This window comes from Natrix helvetica, assembly GCF_964273705.1.
Source record: "Natrix helvetica genome assembly, chromosome: 2".
NCBI classification, from domain to species: domain Eukaryota; kingdom Metazoa; phylum Chordata; class Lepidosauria; order Squamata; family Natricidae; genus Natrix; species Natrix helvetica.
The window spans coordinates 273950087-273968850 of NC_138552.1; the positions used below are offsets into that span (position 1 = coordinate 273950087).

The following is an 18764-nucleotide window of genomic DNA, read 5'->3' on the forward strand; positions in this document are numbered from 1 at the left end:
GGCAAATGGGTGGATATCCAAGCCAAGTGTGGGTAGCACTGGGCAAGAGAACCTTCTGCTCTCCCAAGACCACTGGCCAGAGAAGACCAAAAAATGCAACTATCAGGCCTGGTTGTGTTGTGTGGACCTTTTGTTTCAGCAAGAGGGGCGGTGTGATTTTAACTGTTTCCTCAGCCTTCAAGCGAAAGGCAGAAACCGGGCAGCCACCCGGTGTAGCCTCTTCGCCCGAGTCTTTTGGCGGGAGGAGGTGGCCGGAGCGCGCGCCGCCAAACAGCCCGGTCGGCCCGCTCTGCCTCGACGGCGGCGATGATTGACGGCGACGTCCGTTGGAAAAAAGCCGATCGGCCTCACGCGGGCCTTCCACCGTCCGTTGGACTGAGGGGGGGAGGCAGGCAGAGAAGGCGAACGGGCGCGAGGCGGCCTCGAAAGCCTGGCGGCTCCCCGCAGACCGAGCCACCTCGATGGAGGACCCACTGCTCTCGGCCGCGCCCATTAACCCTAACAACTTCCCCGCCAAGCTGTGGCGCCTGGTCAACAGCCCGCGCTTCCGCTCCATCCGCTGGGACGCCCGGGGCGAGGGACTCCTCATCGACCAGCCCTTGTTCGAAGCCGAGCTCCTGGGCGCGGGCGGCAGCGGGATGGCCGTGGCGGTGGGAGGCGGCCCTGGGGGCGATGGCGCCGGCCCCACCTCCGCCGGCGGCTCTTCAGTGTCTCCGTCGTCGTCGTCGTCGTCCACCTCCTCCTCGCCGGAGCTGTTCAAGACAACCAATTTCACTAGTTTCATCCGGCAGCTCAATTTGTACGGCTTCCGCAAAGTGGTGCTAGGCCCGCCGGGGGGCAGCGGGGGCTCTTCGTCTGGTGGCGGATCCACCGCAGGCGCCTCAGCCGCTGCCTCGGCCCCCGGCGGTCCCTTGCACCATTTTCACAGCCCTCACTTTCGCCGCGACCGACCCGATCTGTTGGTGCACCTCAAACGCCTGACTAGCGCGAACAAGGCCAAGCTGGCCGCAGGCCTGGAAGTCACCAGCCGGCCACCCAACCGCTTCCAGCGCCTCCTCAACACCTCCCTTCACGGTGGCGAGGCCCTCCTCAGCCAGCAACATCAGCACCATCACAATCCCCCGCCGGCACATGCAGGGGCCGTAGCAGCCAAGAACGACAACAAGCCCGGTGAGAGAGGAGGGCGTCCCCGAACAGCACCTTCTCCCTTGTGCAATGAGAAAGTTACTAACAATAACAACAATATCGAAATAACAATAAAGGTTCAGTGTTGGGCACAGGGTACTGAGCATTTGCAGAGTGCACCCTGAGGAACCAGTCTGCCAGAGTTCAGCCCAGTTCAATGAGAAAGCATGTTCAGAAGCTCTCCCGTTTCATCCTGAGCATCTAAATGTTTATTTTTAAAAAGGACAAGAGTTTATTGCCTTTAGTTTTAAGAATAGTGAGTTTTCTCTGTGTCCTTACAGCTGTACAAGTAGTCCTCAACTTACAACAGTTTGTTTAGGGTCCTTTCGAAGTTATAGGATGACTTAGGATTGTTTTTCACACTTATGACTGTTGGAGCATCCCCATGGTCACATGATTTACATTCGGATGGTTGACAACTGGTTCATATTTATGACGGTTGCAGTGTCCAGGGGTCATATGATCATCCTTTGAGACCTCCTGACAAGCAAAGTCAATGGGAAATCCAGATTTCACTTAACAACCGTTACTAATTTACTTAAGATATGTAGCAAGAAATGTCGTAAAATGGGGCAAAAGTCAATAAACTTCTCACTTAGCAACATAAATTCTAGGCTTAATTGTGGTCACAAGTCAAGGACTACCTGTATTTGTATATCATTTTTACCCCAACTGGACCGCTATTTGCTCAACCTAGCATTCTGGGTTTGCATATTAAAGTAAAGTCAAAATTCATCCAGTCAAATATGATTGGCTCTTCAGTATCTCATAGAAATAAACTTATAACTCACTGGCTTTGTTCACAAAACACACTTAACCAGATCAATTAAAGTTCTAGTGGTTATGTTTATACAATATATTAAGCTTGATTGCTACTAATTTCTGCTAGCTTTTATGCGGCCTAGAATGTTCTTCAAAGCCACACTGATTAGTCAATTGTTCAATGCATTATATGAATCAGAAAAATGAATTTTCTGTAACCAAGTATTGTGTGAATAAAGCCATGTAATCACTAGCAAGCAATATGAATCACCCAAGGGCCCTGGTTCAAATCTTTGGTTATCCAATGTCAATGCAGAATCCATTCACTACTATGTTGAAGTCTGGTGGTTAAAGTCTTTTACTCTGCCTTGCATATTTTATACAGGTAGTCCTCAAATTACAACAGTTTGTTTGGTGACCATTTGAACGGCCCTGAAAATAGTGACATGACCATTTTTCACACTTATAACCATTGCAAAATCCCCCTGGTTACATGATATACATTCAGTTGCTTGACAATTGACTTCTATTCATGATGGTTACAGTGGCCCTGAGTCATGTGATCACTTTTTGAATTCTAACAAAGTAAATGGGGAAACTAGATTCATTAACATCCATGTCACTACTGCAGTGATTCGCTTAACAACTGTGGTAAGAAAAGTCGTAAAATGGGATAAAGCACACTTAACAAATTTCTCACCTAGCAATATAAATTTTGGGCTCAATTGTGGTCGTAAGTTGAGGATTACCTGTATTCTTTAAGTCAGGGGTGTCCAAACTTGGGAACTTTAAGACTTGTGGACTTCAACTCCCAGAATTCCCCAGCCAGCATGGTTGGCTGGGGAATTCTGGGAGTTGAAGTCCACAAGTCTTAAAGTTCCCAAGTTTGGACACCCCTGCTTTAAGTAGTTAGAAGTCTCTGGATAGAAGATTTTTAGTTATAGAATTTCCACTCCTCCAATTTACTAGGTAAGGTTTTAAAGTAGATTTCATTGAAGTCAACAAAATTCTTCTGCAAATAAATGTTTGCAGAACAGAAACATTTTTTAATGTTAAAGATATCCCCAGATACATGCTTGTACTACAAAACAACACTCTCTATAACAAAATCTCTGACAAGTTTCAATCACTATTTATTTCATTCTATTGAAAGACCAAAGGAAAATCCATTTTGAATCCACTGCTGCTAAATGTTAAGCCTAAAATATTATTTTTTAACAATTATCTCCCACTCTGCAGATTTGAGCTGTGCATTGCCTTTCAAGGCTGATAGTTTTAATGAGAAAGAGGATTCACCTATTCATTTAGTGCACCTGCTTGATGACAAATTACTCAGAATAATCATCCCTAGTTAGAACTACTCTGCCAAATCTTTAATTAACCTGACCAGTTGTCGAGGTTATATCATGAAAAATCATAAAATAGGTTTGAGCTTAGCATGTTTTGTGAATCCAGCCAATTCATTTTATAAATAATAATTAAACATGATTTAATTGCAGAATTTCTTTTCCTCAAAAAAACTCTAAAAGTTTAGCTGGCTGATTTGGAACAAGAGATATGCTTTATGCATGTTCCATTTGCTCCATCTTTTGTTAGAGCATGCTTGCAGTAATTCATTTTTTGACGTTTTTCAGTATTTGTTTCAAATAATTGGGGCTGTATGTATTTCATACTATCCCCATTCTGTTAGTTAATGCAGCTCTTTTTTCAAGGCGCCAGTAACATGTGAAGAAACAGGAGCATATCACTGATAAATGAGTTGCAAATTTACTAGTTGCTATGGCTATAAAGGTAAAGGTTTCCCCATTCAGTCATGTCCAGCACTAGGGGGCGGTGCTCATCCGTTTCCTAGCTGAGGGAGCCAGCATTATGAAGAAAACATTTTCCATGGTCATGTGGCCAGCATGGTTAAATGCTAAGGCACATGGAACGCTGTTACCTTCCCACTAAAGTAATAACTATTTATCTACTTGCATTTGCAAACTTTCAAACTACTAGATGGGCAAGAGCTGAAGCAAGAAGCAAAAGCTCAGCCCACCATATGGCAGTCGGGTCTCAAACCTGAGCTGTCACTGACAAACTCAGCATCTTTAACCGCTGAGCCAATGTGCTCCCTTTTGCTTTGACTATAGAAACATTAAATAATACTTGTCAATCATAGGACCAGGATGAAAATAGATTAAATTATTCATCAAGATCAATTGGTGAATACAATTGAAACAAAAAGAACAGGAGGGAGAGCACTGGAGCACTATAATATTCTCTCCATTTTTAATAGGGTATATTATTTTTCATTTAGACCCAGTATCACAGAGCAGAAAAGGTAGAAATCTCACAAACAGCTGGAAGAAGTATTTCATAGATGGCCATTATAAGTTTAGAAGAACTATAAATTCTCATTTTTCATTGCATCCATTATTGGGATTGTTTCATGTAAGGTAATATTGCTACACAAATATACCCATGTAAGAAAATCCCACATATATCACAAGAAGTAACAAATACACGTGTACCAGTTTCAGTAAAATGAAGACCCAGATCGTTGGGGGTAATAGGCTGACGCTGTAAACCGCTCAGACAGTGCAGTAAAACATTATGGAATGGTATATAAGTCTGAATGCTACTGCTATTGCTATTGACAAAATACTTCTTATAATTGTAAAATAATAAAATGTGGGTTTGATAAAACAGCAAAAATAGGTATATAACAGGTAAACAGGTACAACTTTATAGGTAATCCTTTAAATATTTTAACTGAACAGCACCTAGCAGGTTAAAGCAACGAGAGAATAGTAACTCTTAGAATATTTGAACTATCCAATGTAAGTCTAAACAATATGACAAATCTCATTTGGGAGGAAAAAGTATTGCTGCTGAATAAGCTCTTTTTCCAGATAAGACTACTACTAAGAGCATATTAGGACCAGGACTTCTGTTGAAAATTTCCTCAGGCTGTTAAACAGCAGAAAGTAGTCTTTCAGATATTCTGGTCCAATTTTTTTTAAAGGATATTACTAGTTCCCTATATTTGGTCCAGAATAAATGAGAAGCCAATGCATTTTTTAAAATAAGAGTATCACATACTTCCAATAGGTGACAATTCCTTAATTACCTAAGTCTATTCTGGGTCAAATGTAGTTTCTCAGCACTTTTCAAAGATACCTTCATATAGAATGTATTGCTTTAACACACAAGTAGAGTATTCCTAAGGTACATGTCATTTGATAAAGGTGTGATAGTTAAGAATAGCTGTATCAACTAACCCACAGTAATATGTCTATAAATTAGACTACTGCATTATTTATTTATAAAATTTATATAGCCATCCATCTCACCAAAGGCAACTATATGAGCAGCACACAACAGTCAGAGACAGCAACAAAAATATTATTTTTAAAAAACCTGATATGAATGTATCCCAAAAGGTACAGAAGCTCAGAAATTGTAAAAAATATTGTTTTTAAATCTGTGGAGCCTGTACCTGACACATTTTTAGAATATACTTAATAGCACAGAAAACTGGACTGATTTCTGGCCCATTTCTAATTTAATTTGGCTGCTGGTTATTATCTCACATTCTTCACAACTTGAACATGAAGAACACTTTCATAATTTACTTGTAGACGCTTATTGAGGCCTTTGTCTACTTGCCTTAACTCATTTTCAGAGATGGCAACTAGCAAACAGAGAAAAAGTCTTCATTTTGTGAAATAGTCTGATGCTCTAATATTCCCTTGGCCCAGATGAACACTTTTTAGGTAGATATATATTTTACCCCAGATTATTTTTAGATGTTCAATTAGTAGTTTTAATTTAATTGCACATTATTATTACTGTTAAATATTATTAAAAAGGGCTCTATCATATTTGATTCTGAAATGGATACTACTAGTATCAAATTAAAAATAGAAATCAAGGGGTGGTGACAAATCACTACATTAGTCCAGATTATGTTATCACTCTAGACTCTTCCTAATCCTATGATAATATCCTTGGAATGATTTGATATCCAAAGCAGGGCTAATACTCACTTAAGAAATCCTATCCAGAATCATATACATATGTCAATTGATGCAAATTAAAAGTTTTCCAATTCTAACTGGGAAGTTACTTCTTTGAGTACTGTTTGCTATATCATTTGATTAAAACTAATCTAGGCAAATATGCTTAGCAGTGATTATACACTATTAGAGACGTCTGACATATGTTTGATAATTTATCAAATTTCTCATTTTCCTCTCCATCTTCAGCTCCATTGACTTTAGAACAGGTTCATCGATCTTTTCGGCGAGACAGTTTATCTCCTTATTCCTACCTGTCACCATCATCTCACAACCAAAATGCTTTTCCACTGAAAGGTTCCGATCGGACTCCTTTTCCTCCCAGAACATGGCAGAACTCCCTTGGAATGCTCCCAGGTCAGGTGGAGACATCAGCTTTTTCAGACAAAGGTGTTCCATTTCCTGTGTTGCAGCGGTTCCCAACAGAAGTAACTTATACACTGCAGCCCAGCTCTACATCTGTGCATATTCAACAAGGGCCTCAGACAATGGCCCCATCTTCCCAGAAATATACCAGTTATGCAGCTTCAGCACCATACTCCCAAGCTTACTATCCAACAGGTAACATGTTCCAATATTAGTTTATTTCATCAAAAGTTTAAATCTTTATGCTTTAAAAAATTTACAAGTCTAGTGTTTACAATAGCAGCAACCGCCAACAAGGCTCCCATCTAACCACAAAACTATTAAAATACCTAATATATAAAAATACAGATGCAAATTTGTAATAATGTATAGTATCTCAATGTAGGAATTGTGATAAGGTATCCCTGGTAATATAGAAATACCACGGCAAATTTGCTTGTTGTTTAGACAAAAAGAGCCCTAGGGAATATTTGGGGCTTCTATGTCCTGCCACATATTGTGTTACAGCTATTTTTTGTGACCACTGGCTGTGCCACCTGCAGCTAATAGAAGAAAGCAGTAATAGTCCAACAATATCTAAATTTATAGTTTTTCTTATCTCTGCAATAGTAATCATTTGTCTCAAAGTAATGTAATAATCCAGCCAAGAGCTATCATCTAAAATACTGATGGCAGCTCCCCACAATTCTTTTAGCTAGAAATGTAAGAAAAAAGAACCTAGCCTGGAATTTATAGTTTAATCTGCACTTAAGTTTATACTTTAGAATTGTATTTATTATGGAATCACACAGCTACTTCTTAAATATTTGATATTTGATGTGACCTACCCCAAACATCTATACTCCATTGTTTTCAATAATGTCAGGAAATGGCAGTGTTTTGATGTATGACTTACTGGTAAGTCTAAAAGCTATTTCATATGTATTCAGAGTCCACATCATACACTTTGATCATGGACTAATGAAGTACTTACAATATGTCTATTTTTTAAACTTCAAATATCCTGAAAACCTGCTGCACAGATCCGTAAACTGTGCAGTTTTTCTAGTATATGTCATCATACAAAGGAATACGTTTATTTAATGTTTACATTGCACCCACTGAAGTTTTAGCAGGGACTTATGGCTCTGTCATATTAGCTTTTGCTGCTCATATTAGTTAAAGCAGCCCTGGGGTTTTGCCTTAACACAACAAGCAAACAAAATGTTCAGACAGACTGTTCTATTTTAAACATCAGTGCTGTCAAAGCTGTGCTCTTCTACTGAGGTCATAAGCAGATATTTGGTTAAAAATGACTTCTGAGCAGTAGGATTATAACCCTGTGTAGAGAAAGTGTTCAATGTCAAACAATAGAGAAGATTTATTCAACACCAATCGTTTTTCTGAATGACAATCTGATCATTTACATTTGAAACTTATTTTAAAAGTTGCTCTTAACGGGTTCTATAAATTAGTTGTGTACAATATCCGGTGAGTTTGAATATTATCACTAAATACTAATCCGTTCTTTCCCTTATGCAATATAGGTAGTTCTTGACTTATGACCATAATTGAATCCAAAATTTCCATTCCTAAGCAAAACAATTAAGTGAGTTTTGCTACATTATATGACCTTCCTTGCCATAGTTGTTAAGTGAATCACTGCCGTTGTTAAGTTAGTAACCCGGTTGTTAAGTGAATTGGGCTTCCCCATTGACTTTGCTTGTCAGAGGGTCATAAAATGTGATCACATGACCCCGGGACACTGCAACTATCAGAAATATGAACCAGTTGCCAAGCATTTGAAGTTTGATCACATAACCATGGGTAATAAGTGTGAAAAGCAGTTACAATCACTTTTTTCAGTACTGTTGTAACTTTGAATGGTCACTAAATGAATGGTTGTAAGTTGAGGGCTACCTGTATTTGCCTTCATAAATTCCAAAATACTCCTTGGCGATGCTCTGCCTTTAAAAGTTTACTAAAGAAATTATCATCGAGTGATAACTAGCTGACTTTCTATATAAATTGGGCTTAGTAATTGAGAAAAAAATGCACATACTTCTGTTTTCATGGACTCAGAAATTGCTTTATGTGAAACATTCTCCCAGTGGTGGGAGAAATGGAATAATCTTTGTTATGCATTCTGCATTTGCCTATTTGAAGACCCAAGTGTTTTGATCTAACCAGGCTAAGTAGCCAATTCAGGTTTAAATTTTAGGTTTACTGAGATCTAAATTTTATCACAGGCCTAGGCTTTAAGACTAGGCTTTTAGGGTGATCTAGAAGGCACAATTCCTTATACAGCAAATGTTGCTGAAGTCCTGCCCACCCAGCAGCTCCACCCTTTGGCCGTTTTTGGCCTCTGCATGGTGTTTTCAGCCTCCGCACACTCTGTTTTAGACCCCTTCCAGGCTGCGGGGATCATCACAGCACATCACCGCTGATTGCTGCCTCCGCACGGTCCATTTTTGGCCTCTGTTCATCACATTTTCCGCCGGTGGTGGGGATCGCTGGAGCATGCGGAGGCAGAAAACACAACGCATGGAGGCAGCAATGGGCTGTGGCGATCCCTGCAGCCTGGAACAGCTGATTGGCGGTATTCCGGGAGGCTGATCCAACTGCCAATCAGCTGCTTATGCTGAATCAGGCTGCGATAACATGCTGAAGTTGACCAGGCTGTTTGCTGTTTGCTGCAAGGATGTTAGCCAGATGAATACTGATGGATGCTGGTAGGCAGAGGCAGATTTTTTTCTTTTTCTTCCCTAAAAACTAATGTGCGTCTTATAGTCCAGGGTGTCTTATACTCCAAAAAATATAGTATTCCCAGATTTTGGATTAATAAAGAATTTCCCTAAAGAGTCTTTTTTCACGTTTCTTGTGCTTGGGCTGCTCTATATCAACACATTCTATGGGATTCAAGGCATGCTGTTGATTTGGGGGAGGGGATGTATTAGTATATTTTACCCAACGGATAATTATTTTCAGTTTTCCTATTATAATTAAAGAACGCTTTCAAACAATGTGTTTAAAATATATAAATCATTTACTTAGGGGAAGGGATTAGTCCTCAGATTATTTCTGCTTTTTATATAGGTCTGTAGCCCATCTCTGCTGATCCTATACTATACCATAATCCACTGCTAGATTACAGTTGGGAGAACTATAATAGTATTAAACGCAATTCAGAAAACCCTTTTAATTAACTGGGAATATCATTTCTGCCTTTTAATTTTTCTTCTTTTTTTTCTAGCTGTATTACAGTGTTGTTCTCCACCTACCCACATGGATCCCTTAAGTGGTTGTGGTAGTCCTACAGCTTCTATCTATACACACTGCAGCTATTTTCAGGTGAATGAATTGGCTAAGTTCCAGTGACCTATCCAAGGCATGTCCAATGCAATATATTGTATACTTTTCTGAATCCTGACCTTGATGGCATATCATAACATAGTGAAGTTTTGAAAATTCACTTTGTTTTTGTAGTAGTTAGGTGTACTGCATTAAGATTAAAAAGTAAATTTAAGAAACATCAAATTGATTCCCCCTTGGTCACAAGTTTATTATATCTGTAGCTGAACACATAAAATTTTTGTTCAGGGTAAATTATTTCAATAATTAGAAATTTCTTGTTTACAAAAAACATTCATTGTAGAATTATATATAATCTTTAAAAATTCTGTTAAGTATTTTCTTTTTAAGGAAGAGTTCCCAAAATCATAAACATCTATATTTAAATGTCCTATATTAATTGCTTTGACTCTGAAGTAATATAAATTGTTCATACAATAGACTTTCTCCCAAGATTTCTGAAGAATTATGTTAGAAAGCCCAGTTCAAATTCAATTTCTGCAGCAATATTGTTATATTAAATTCAAATAATATTTAGTTGCTTATTTACTTATAGCCTTTTCTATTAGAGGACACCAGAATTCAAATTTGTTAATGAAGACTTTGGAGTCTTTGTATTTTTTTTTTTCAAAAGTAACTGTATTATAGACAGCATATGCTAAACACAGATGTATTATTGAGTTATATAGTCTTCTTTTACTCAGCAGTGCTAAAATGCACAAATAAATGTCTATGTCTCACTAGAATCCACCAATGCAATCTTCATATCCAGTTGAATTCTTGCCTTCTAATTGGTCCTGCAACACCTCTGATGAAAACAAGAAGACAGAAGTCAATCTAGAAGCCGTCTTCCAGATTGTTGATGAAATGCATTCATCCCCAAAGCTGGAAATGGTAAAAGTAGAACCAGTGGAGAACCAATGTCCAACTTCACAGTCAAATCGAAACCAACAATTAATAGTTAATTCAGGGAATAGTGATACAGCTTCTTCAGGTCAAACCAGCCACTTAGAACCTCTAACACCTGTAGGCTCAGATATCACATCCTTTGTTGTAGAGTCTGAACAAGCTATAGCATGCTCCTTGCCACAGTCTCCAGAGTTTATCTATGCTATTCATACCACAGAACCTGTGGAGAATACCACAGCTCAAATAGTGCAACAGCCTACAGTCACACCACAAACATCAGCAAAGGTCAAAGAACAACTGAACCAGTCTTCTCCTGTGTCTCCCATGGTATTTGTTCAAGAGGAGCTTCCATTCAGTCAGCCACAGGTAGGGAACAGTGTAACAACCATGATATATTCTGGGCTGATAATCTCTTCTCCATGTTCTTCAGGAGTAAGCAAATATTTAAATTAGAATTAAAATAATATATTTCATGGCATCATCAAATCATTGATTTTCAAAATTATAAAATGCAAATATTGTACATAATTGTATAAAATACAAATGTACATAATTAACACAACTGAATATAATATTCACTATTAAAGTTTTGTTAAAGCACATTCACCTGTGTTCATATAACATACTTGACAGGTCAGTTAAAAACTAGCAGCTGTGTTTACACAACTTTCTAAGGTTAATATTTGGTTAATATTAACTTTGCTTAGCTTTTTTGTCACTCAGCATGTTGTATGAACCCAGCCAGTTTCATTAGTTATTGTTGACTGAATTGTGTAAACTCAGAAAATGGCCTAATTTAAAAAGCAGCTTAAGTTTATTGCATGATTGCAGTCATAATAGTAACATTATTGTCATGATCATAGGTAAAATTATAACTAAGGAAGTCTAAACTCAAATCCTCAACCATGAAAGTTTTACTTGACTGCCTTAGACCAATCACCCCTGGCTGGGTATACAAGTTGCATTAAACTATGGTTTGTTTAATTTGGTTCAGAAAACATTCTAAACTATACTCAGTAACTCCTTGCCAATTGTGAGGGTTCAGTTCTTGGAAAACCCCTCCAATTAGTTAATTCAAGATTATAAATTTAATACTTTATGGGGCAAGTAGGATTAGGGTTAGGCTTAACTAAGTCATGTCTCAAGGCATTAAATAATGACAGAGAATATCTGAAAATAATTGTGCTTGAAATATTTTTACCAAATAATTGTTCTGAAAATAATTGTTTCTGAAATATTTTTACCATTATTGCTGTGATGATGCCTATTTGGATGACACTAGGTAATTAAGATGCTGGGGATAATTTTAAGGGTAAAATTTAATCATTCTTTGAAAGATAATCTCCTTTTCGACAATAGCCCATACATTCTGTTGGTGGTTCTAAATATGCCTTTGCACATGTAGCCTTTTAAAAGAAATCTTGGATGATAAGCTTCCAGCGTTTCCTTTTTAAGTCTTTGTTATGGCATCATGTGTGGGAAACAACATAGACCATCCTGGAATAGTAATGACGTAAATATTATATTGTGGAGAAAGGGCTTCAAGGACTTGTGCTGTTTTCTGAAATGTTTGAAATAAATATATTACTTATTTATGTGTTTTACTTCTTTATAAGGAGGATCCTAATATAAAGTGTGAGTCAAATACACCAGAGACTGTTGCATCCTCAGAACAAATTGGTTTCCTCGTTTCAGAGGTGGGTCCTCTCAACAAATGCCCCAAAGATTCAGTTTCATCCATCCAAACCAAATGCAGAGAAAGAAGGAGCAGTTCACAGAAGGGCAAATCCCCTGGTAAGGATGGTAGGCTTTCTGTGTCTTCTCATATAAATGTATTTATATTGAAGTACTCGAGGCAGTTTTTCCTCAATTTTTAGAGCAATTTTGTTTCTGCTAATTTCTCAGACACCAGCATGAAGGACAGTTAACATGAATTACACTTATCTTTTGTACAAAGATTGAAATACAGGTAGTCCTCGACTTACCACCAGAACTGAGCCCATAATTTATGTTGCTAAGTGAAACATTTGTTAAGTGAATTTTGCCCCGTTTACAATCTTTCTTGCCACAATTGTTAAGTGAACAACTGCAGTTGCTAATTTAGTTACATGGTTGTTAAGTGAATCTGGTTTCCCCACTGACTTTGCTTGTCAAAAGGTTGCTAAAGGGGATCACACGATCCTGGGATTGTATGACTGTTATAAATATGAAACAGTTGCCAAGCATTTGAATGTTGATCATGTGACTACTGGGATGCTGCAATGTTATAAGTGTGAAAAATAGTCATGTCCCTTTTTTCAGCACTGTTGTAACTTTGAATAGTCACTAAATGAACAGTTGTAAGTTGAGGATTACCTTTATTAATATGGGACATGTTAATAATTCTGATTACTAATGCACTATTGATCATCCCTCATAATAAACATTGAATAACCTTCATGCGATTCTGTGAATGAAGAGATGTGCAGGTGTGTGTGTGTGTGTGACTATGTTTGTGTGTGTATGTCTGTGTGTATTTTTCTGCTCGGTTAGTCCCGCCTAGAAGACATGTGTAGGATTTCAACTGAAGAAGAATCTGAGCATTAGATTGAAGGGAAAATAAAATGTAATCTGTTGACCTTTATCTGACCTCTTGATAGTCAAAAGAGCTGAAAATGATTTAGGGTATCATTTAGGCCAGCTCAGTGCAAGATTTAATAAGAGAAAGAAGCTTAAGAGAAAGAAGGACTAGGGGAGACATGATAGCAGTGTTCCAATATCTCAGGGGTTGCCACAAAGAAGAGAGAGTCAAACTATTCTCCAAGGCACCTGAGGGCAGAACAAGAAGCAATGGGTGGAAACTAATCAAGGAGAGAAGCAACTTAGAACTGAGGAGAAATTTCCTGACAGTTAGAACAATTAATCAGTGGAACAGCTTGCCTCCAGAAGTTGGGAATGCCCCAACACTGGAAGTCTTTAAGAAGATGTTGGATAGCTATTTGTCTGAAACGGTATAGGGTTTCCTGCCTAGGCAGGGGATTGGACTAGAAGACCTCCAAGGTCCCTTCCAACTTTACTATTGTATTGTATTGTATTGTATTGTATTTTCAGGACAGAATAGAACTTCACAGCCATACATACCATATCTCTAGCAAAAAGAAAACCCAGTAACTCCTGAAATAGGTTGTTTAAATGTTAAAAACTCTTATCACTAAGTTTGAAGTGTTATGCCAAATCATCTTTTCTGCAATATGTTGGTTGTAATTGCAGTGCTTATGGTTTAGGGTGCGTGTGAAGTATTTTTGGAATGTTTTAAAATCAAGATCTTTGGTAGGAAGCCCCACCTTTACCTTCCATATCGTAAGTTTTATTCCTGGTGATTTTCATTCACTTCTTTTCTAATCACCACAGTAATTGCCTCTCTGAGAGCTTTCTGTTTTGCTGAGGAAATTTTGGTACTTGGACAATTGGCATTTTTAAGGTGGGAGTGCAATTGACAAAATATTGTTGTGACAACACTGTACAAATTCTGTCCTTATGTACTTGCACACTGTTGTGATACAATATTAAAGAGTAGAGCTTTCTTATTTCATGACATCACAATGTCTGTCTAATCATTTTGGCATCATGATGGTTAGGAATGGATCCTTGTTATTTAATAATTTCTTCCTTGATTGCACTTTATTTGGTCCAGGAATTACATTTCTCTTTGGAGACATGAATTCTTTGGCTTTTGAAATCCTGTTTCAGGAGTGTAAAAATTATGGCAGCACTTTCCTCATTCTGATTATGTTAATCAGGTGTCTCTTCTTGAAATACATAGTATGCTGTGATTTCTTTATCTTCTTGGACTGACTTAAATACATCTGTACTAAATAAAAATATTAATAGTAACACAATTACATCTGCAAGTTCAGTCTGTTACGTTTATCTGTTGCCTTTCTGAGAAGGGTGTCTGCTTGACATAAACAACAGTGTAATTTCATCTCACTACCTTTATTTGGTGTTACAGATAACATGTTAAAGCCAATGCAGATGTGATCTTTAACAGTTGCTATATTCCCTTGTATCTTGATGTTATATACCTATCCAATATTCTTTAACTATAATTAACTATTCACCTATATACATAATAGAAAGAGACCACACAAATATAGTTATCTGCAGCTGTGGATTTGTAAGTGGCTATCTGTGCATTACTTCCACTACCAATTTGTATCTGTTCAATGTAGCAAGAAAGAAAATGCCTAATTTTTTACTGAAACGCTGTTCTGCCACAGCTGTTTGGGAACTCTAGCTGGCAAATATGGGCTTGGAACCCCATTAGTTAAGACAGACAGGGGTACATTTTCTATCTCTTAAGATGTACTTTACATCTTAAGACCAAACTACAGAATAAATATTGGATTGCCATTTGTGTTCTCCCTAGATCTACATTTGCTAGTGGATGTGGCTTGCAAGCAAGAACATTTTCCAAAGGAAGAAGAATTAAGGGAGTGAGAAGTTGGTGGAAAGTATGTACAAATGCAGAGCAGTAGCCAGCTGGGGAAGAGCAGTGGCTTTCATTCCAGGAGTATTTTTGGGACTGTTATGACAAATAAAACTCTCTTCCATTACTCATTTTTTGTCACACTTGTAAATAATCCCACCACTGTTTTTAATACCGCTTTAATAGGTTTAAATTATTTTTTAACCTGTTTCATATAATTAATAAACTTATTTGTCCAAATCTGTTAAAAGTGGAAAAGCTGTATTTCAAACAGCTGCCACAAATGTCCCCATAGGATTGTTCAAATTTCATTTGAATACTGTTTATCTCATTTTCTAGTTAATTACACAAGCAGTTTCTTTCTTTCTTCATTTTTCCATCTCTAATAGCTGCTGGATATTTTATGTTAATGGTACATTCTTGTGTTTTCATAATTTTCTCATTCTAGGGCCAACATAAAACAAATGTTAAGGCATATGTTGTTTTATTGCTTAACTTAAATGTCTTTGCAAGCTTTTTAACTTGTTCAATATGATTGTATTTATTGACAATAGATTTTAAAGAGTAATAACTTTGTACTCGAATGTATTTGTTGTAATTAGAATACATGCAAATGATGTAGCATGATGAGAATGTGTTTTAAGACTATTCTGATTTCCCAGAACTCTGAAAAATGCATAAGGATATAATTCCTCAAAAACTCAAATCAGATAGATCTATTATTCCATCTATTACATCCATTATTGCTCAATGAAAGGCAGGATGAACCAAAGTCAACCACACAAACTCAGCTATAGCCTCATATTGATTTGCAAGATAGTAATATATAATTTCTTGCAAAACTTCCATTGCTTTGATATACTGATTATTTTGAGATAATTCCAATCATTTTTCAGAGGCTCCATTTGTCCATCTATATGCATTCAGTCTAATATTAAGATAAGAAAATTAAGTGAAGAATAAAATGCTACACAAGCAGGAAGAATACTTAGCAAGGTCTCTGAATTTTAAAAAATGGTAAGAGGTGCTTGTATATCAAGCCTGACTTAAATTAAAAATAGGCATTTCGTTCAGGTATGTTGCAGATCCAAATAAATGTTGCAAATGAAGCTCATTCTTTATCATACCTGATCAGACTACAGGAAATAATTGTATTGTAGCATAGCTTTGTTAATAATTCAAAATTATTAATAAAGAACATTTAAATGGGCCTCTATTTTTAAGGCTCAGTCTGGAAATGGTGATATTTATATCTTTACATCTGTCTCTAAACTAACTGGAAAATGAGGCCAAGGAGCTGGATCTCCTACCATATTTATAGACTCAGTTATTTGACTCTTAAGCATTTGTAGAAAAGAAAGAATATTCAATATGGCAAAGGAGAAAATAATATTCAAACTATTGAAGAAATCTCTACAATATTGCTTGATGCTAATACTCAGCATAACTCTATCTGGAAAAACCTTCTCAGTACATTCACAGCTTTCAGCTAAAATGTATTCTATTAATAAATAATAAAAAGGATTACTCAAAATAAGTCCAGTGTTTGCTATAGTAATACTTGAGTAGGACTACCAGATTTTCTGGCAAAAATCCAGAAAATAGCTAAACAGAACAATAGTTTGAATTTTCTGTATCTATATGATGTCATCTGGTGGTTATCTGGATTTTTGCTGCTTAGATCTTAATAGTCCTATTGGAGAGTAAAGTATTTGATTTTCATTTGAATAAAATTAAGTACTAAATCACTCCACCCTCAAAAGTGTACTACACCCTCAAAAGAGTACTAAGTGAAAGGACACTCCACAGTCATTTTAACACTGTATAGTAAGCAATTTAAAAGAAAAAAATCAGTAACAGCCTAGAAATGGGAGATCTTTATTATAATAAAAAGAACAAATCAAAACATCAAATATCCATATTTTCCTTCTTTGATTTAAAGAAAATTGACCTTTCTCCATATCTAAATAAAATTATTGCAAAACTGGTTTTCGCATGGAGTTCTGTACATTACTGAATACTTGACTTTCTAGTAACCTGAATGCTGTACCCAATGGAATTATACCACATCCTAAATTACAGCTTCAAATGGGTAATCTTGCTTTGAAGTTTCCTGTCTGGCCTGTGGTATTACTCATCCAGCTGATGTCAGAAGACAGTAATAGTTGAATTCCAGATTTCTAAAAATCAGCATTACCTAAAATCTTCCTTGCAGTGGCTATTGGGGAAAAAACAACACAACCAAAATTAAGACTTGAAGAAAAGCTGCATACTTTAGTATTCAATTTATAAGTCAATCCTTCCTTCAGTGATGAAATTATTGCAATTCTAATTTCAATGTAATTGAAAGTGTCATACTAAAAATCTTGAAACACAGATTTGTCTTAACACATTTGATCAAATTATTTTCCCTTTCCATTTCTCTGTACATAATTCTTTGGGAAATGCAGCAAGTGAATCTTGCTCATATAGACTAGTCAGCCAATTCCTGTCAAAAGGAAGCAAATGTTAAGTGCAATTTACTACTGAATCAGGAGAGGGAGTCTAAGAACACTGAAAATCACATTCAGGGGGTGGAGTTATTGCCTTTGGCTGCTCCACCCTCACTTTGTGTCAGCAGGTAGAAAGTGTTTGTAGTCCTAGGGGAGGGAAGCCAAGAGCACAAGCTACAAAGTACTTTTGCCTTCCAGGAGCTAAGCCAGTTGTGATTTTCGGGAAAGGAGACTTTTTTCAAGAGCTCTTCAGAACTTTTCAAGTTCACTTCATCCCACTGGGTCCTGTTTTGCCTTTGAGGAATGATTGCATTGTGTTTTTCATGCAGTCTTCTGATGGATATCTGCTGTTTCAAGCAACTGCCATCCTGCGTGCTGCTTAGATATGCCTACTATATTTGCTGAAAGAAGGGGAGACTACTCAAATTCAAAAGGAGTTCTTAGAAATTTTCCTGGATTTTTAGCAAGATTTTAAAGTTGTTTTTGGAAACTAGATTTCAGCCACGCCTGACTCACAAGCCTTCCGCCGGGAGTCAATTTTTCTTTCTGATTCAGACTGTGGAATTTCACATTTACCTGTATAAAGAGTTTCTGTGAGTTTTCCCTACTTCCCTTTCCTTACCTGAAATTTGTAGGTAAGATTCAGAATACATTTTGATAATTGAAATATTTTGTCCAAGATTTTTCAAAAAGCTGCTGGTTTTTTTTCTCATAGACTTTTAGAGGCAAAACTATGTAACAGGTTTGCGTACCAGTTTAAATTTATTTTTTCTTCCTCTGAACAAATGTTTAACTGATAAATTTCTGTGGCTTTTCTACAGCTATAATCACAAGCATGCTTTTTAATGTTTAATTGTGTTAATTTGCATTTAACTTCTAAATGGAAACACATTCTGAGATTTTGCACAGCTATGAAATAAAACACAGGTGTATCTATAGTTGTTTTTCCTGTTTTTTTAGCTTCCAAGTTCTGGAAAACATCTGAGAAATGCCTTTTTTATTTCATAAATTTGGGGAGCCACGGACTGTTTTCTGTATTAAAAATGACAAACCGCTGGAAAATTCCAACTTAATTTTTTTAATTCAACAAAGTGAGTGAGGTGCAGGCATTGGAGGCATGCAAATAATGAATAAAAGATCAAACAGATGACAATGAGTAAGAAAAACCAGGTTTGCATTCAAATTCCTAAA

General features: G+C 37.1%; 2 protein-coding genes across 2 annotated transcripts in view; both read left to right on the top strand.

The window, feature by feature from the left end:
- The first annotated feature begins 306 nt into the window (after positions 1-306).
- On the top strand, positions 307-16363 carry HSF5 (heat shock transcription factor 5). Its single transcript, XM_081944340.1, has 6 exons — positions 307-1170; positions 6198-6569; positions 9607-9704; positions 10449-10979; positions 12230-12407; positions 15022-16363. The coding sequence occupies exons 1-6, from the start codon at positions 462-464 to the stop codon at positions 15090-15092; spliced, it is 1959 nt and encodes a 652-aa protein (XP_081800466.1). The 5' UTR covers positions 307-461; the 3' UTR covers positions 15093-16363.
- A 1360-nt stretch (positions 16364-17723) lies between these two features.
- Positions 17724-18764, top strand: part of RNF43 (ring finger protein 43) — a 53992-nt gene continuing 52951 nt past the window's right edge. The window contains exon 1 of the mRNA XM_081944339.1: positions 17724-18208. The gene's annotated coding sequence lies outside the window, so the exon portion shown is untranslated. The remainder of the gene's footprint in view (positions 18209-18764) is intronic.

Excerpts from the sequence above, each read along its gene's own strand:
- HSF5 (XM_081944340.1), top strand. The coding sequence starts at position 462 with ATGGAGGACCCACTGCTCTCGGCCGCGCCCATTAACCCTAACAACTTC. Across the intron at positions 9,705-10,448 it reads CACACTGCAGCTATTTTCAG|AATCCACCAATGCAATCTTC; the intron begins GTGAATGAATTG and ends ATGTCTCACTAG. Across the intron at positions 12,408-15,021 it reads ACAGAAGGGCAAATCCCCTG|ATCTACATTTGCTAGTGGAT; the intron begins GTAAGGATGGTA and ends TGTTCTCCCTAG.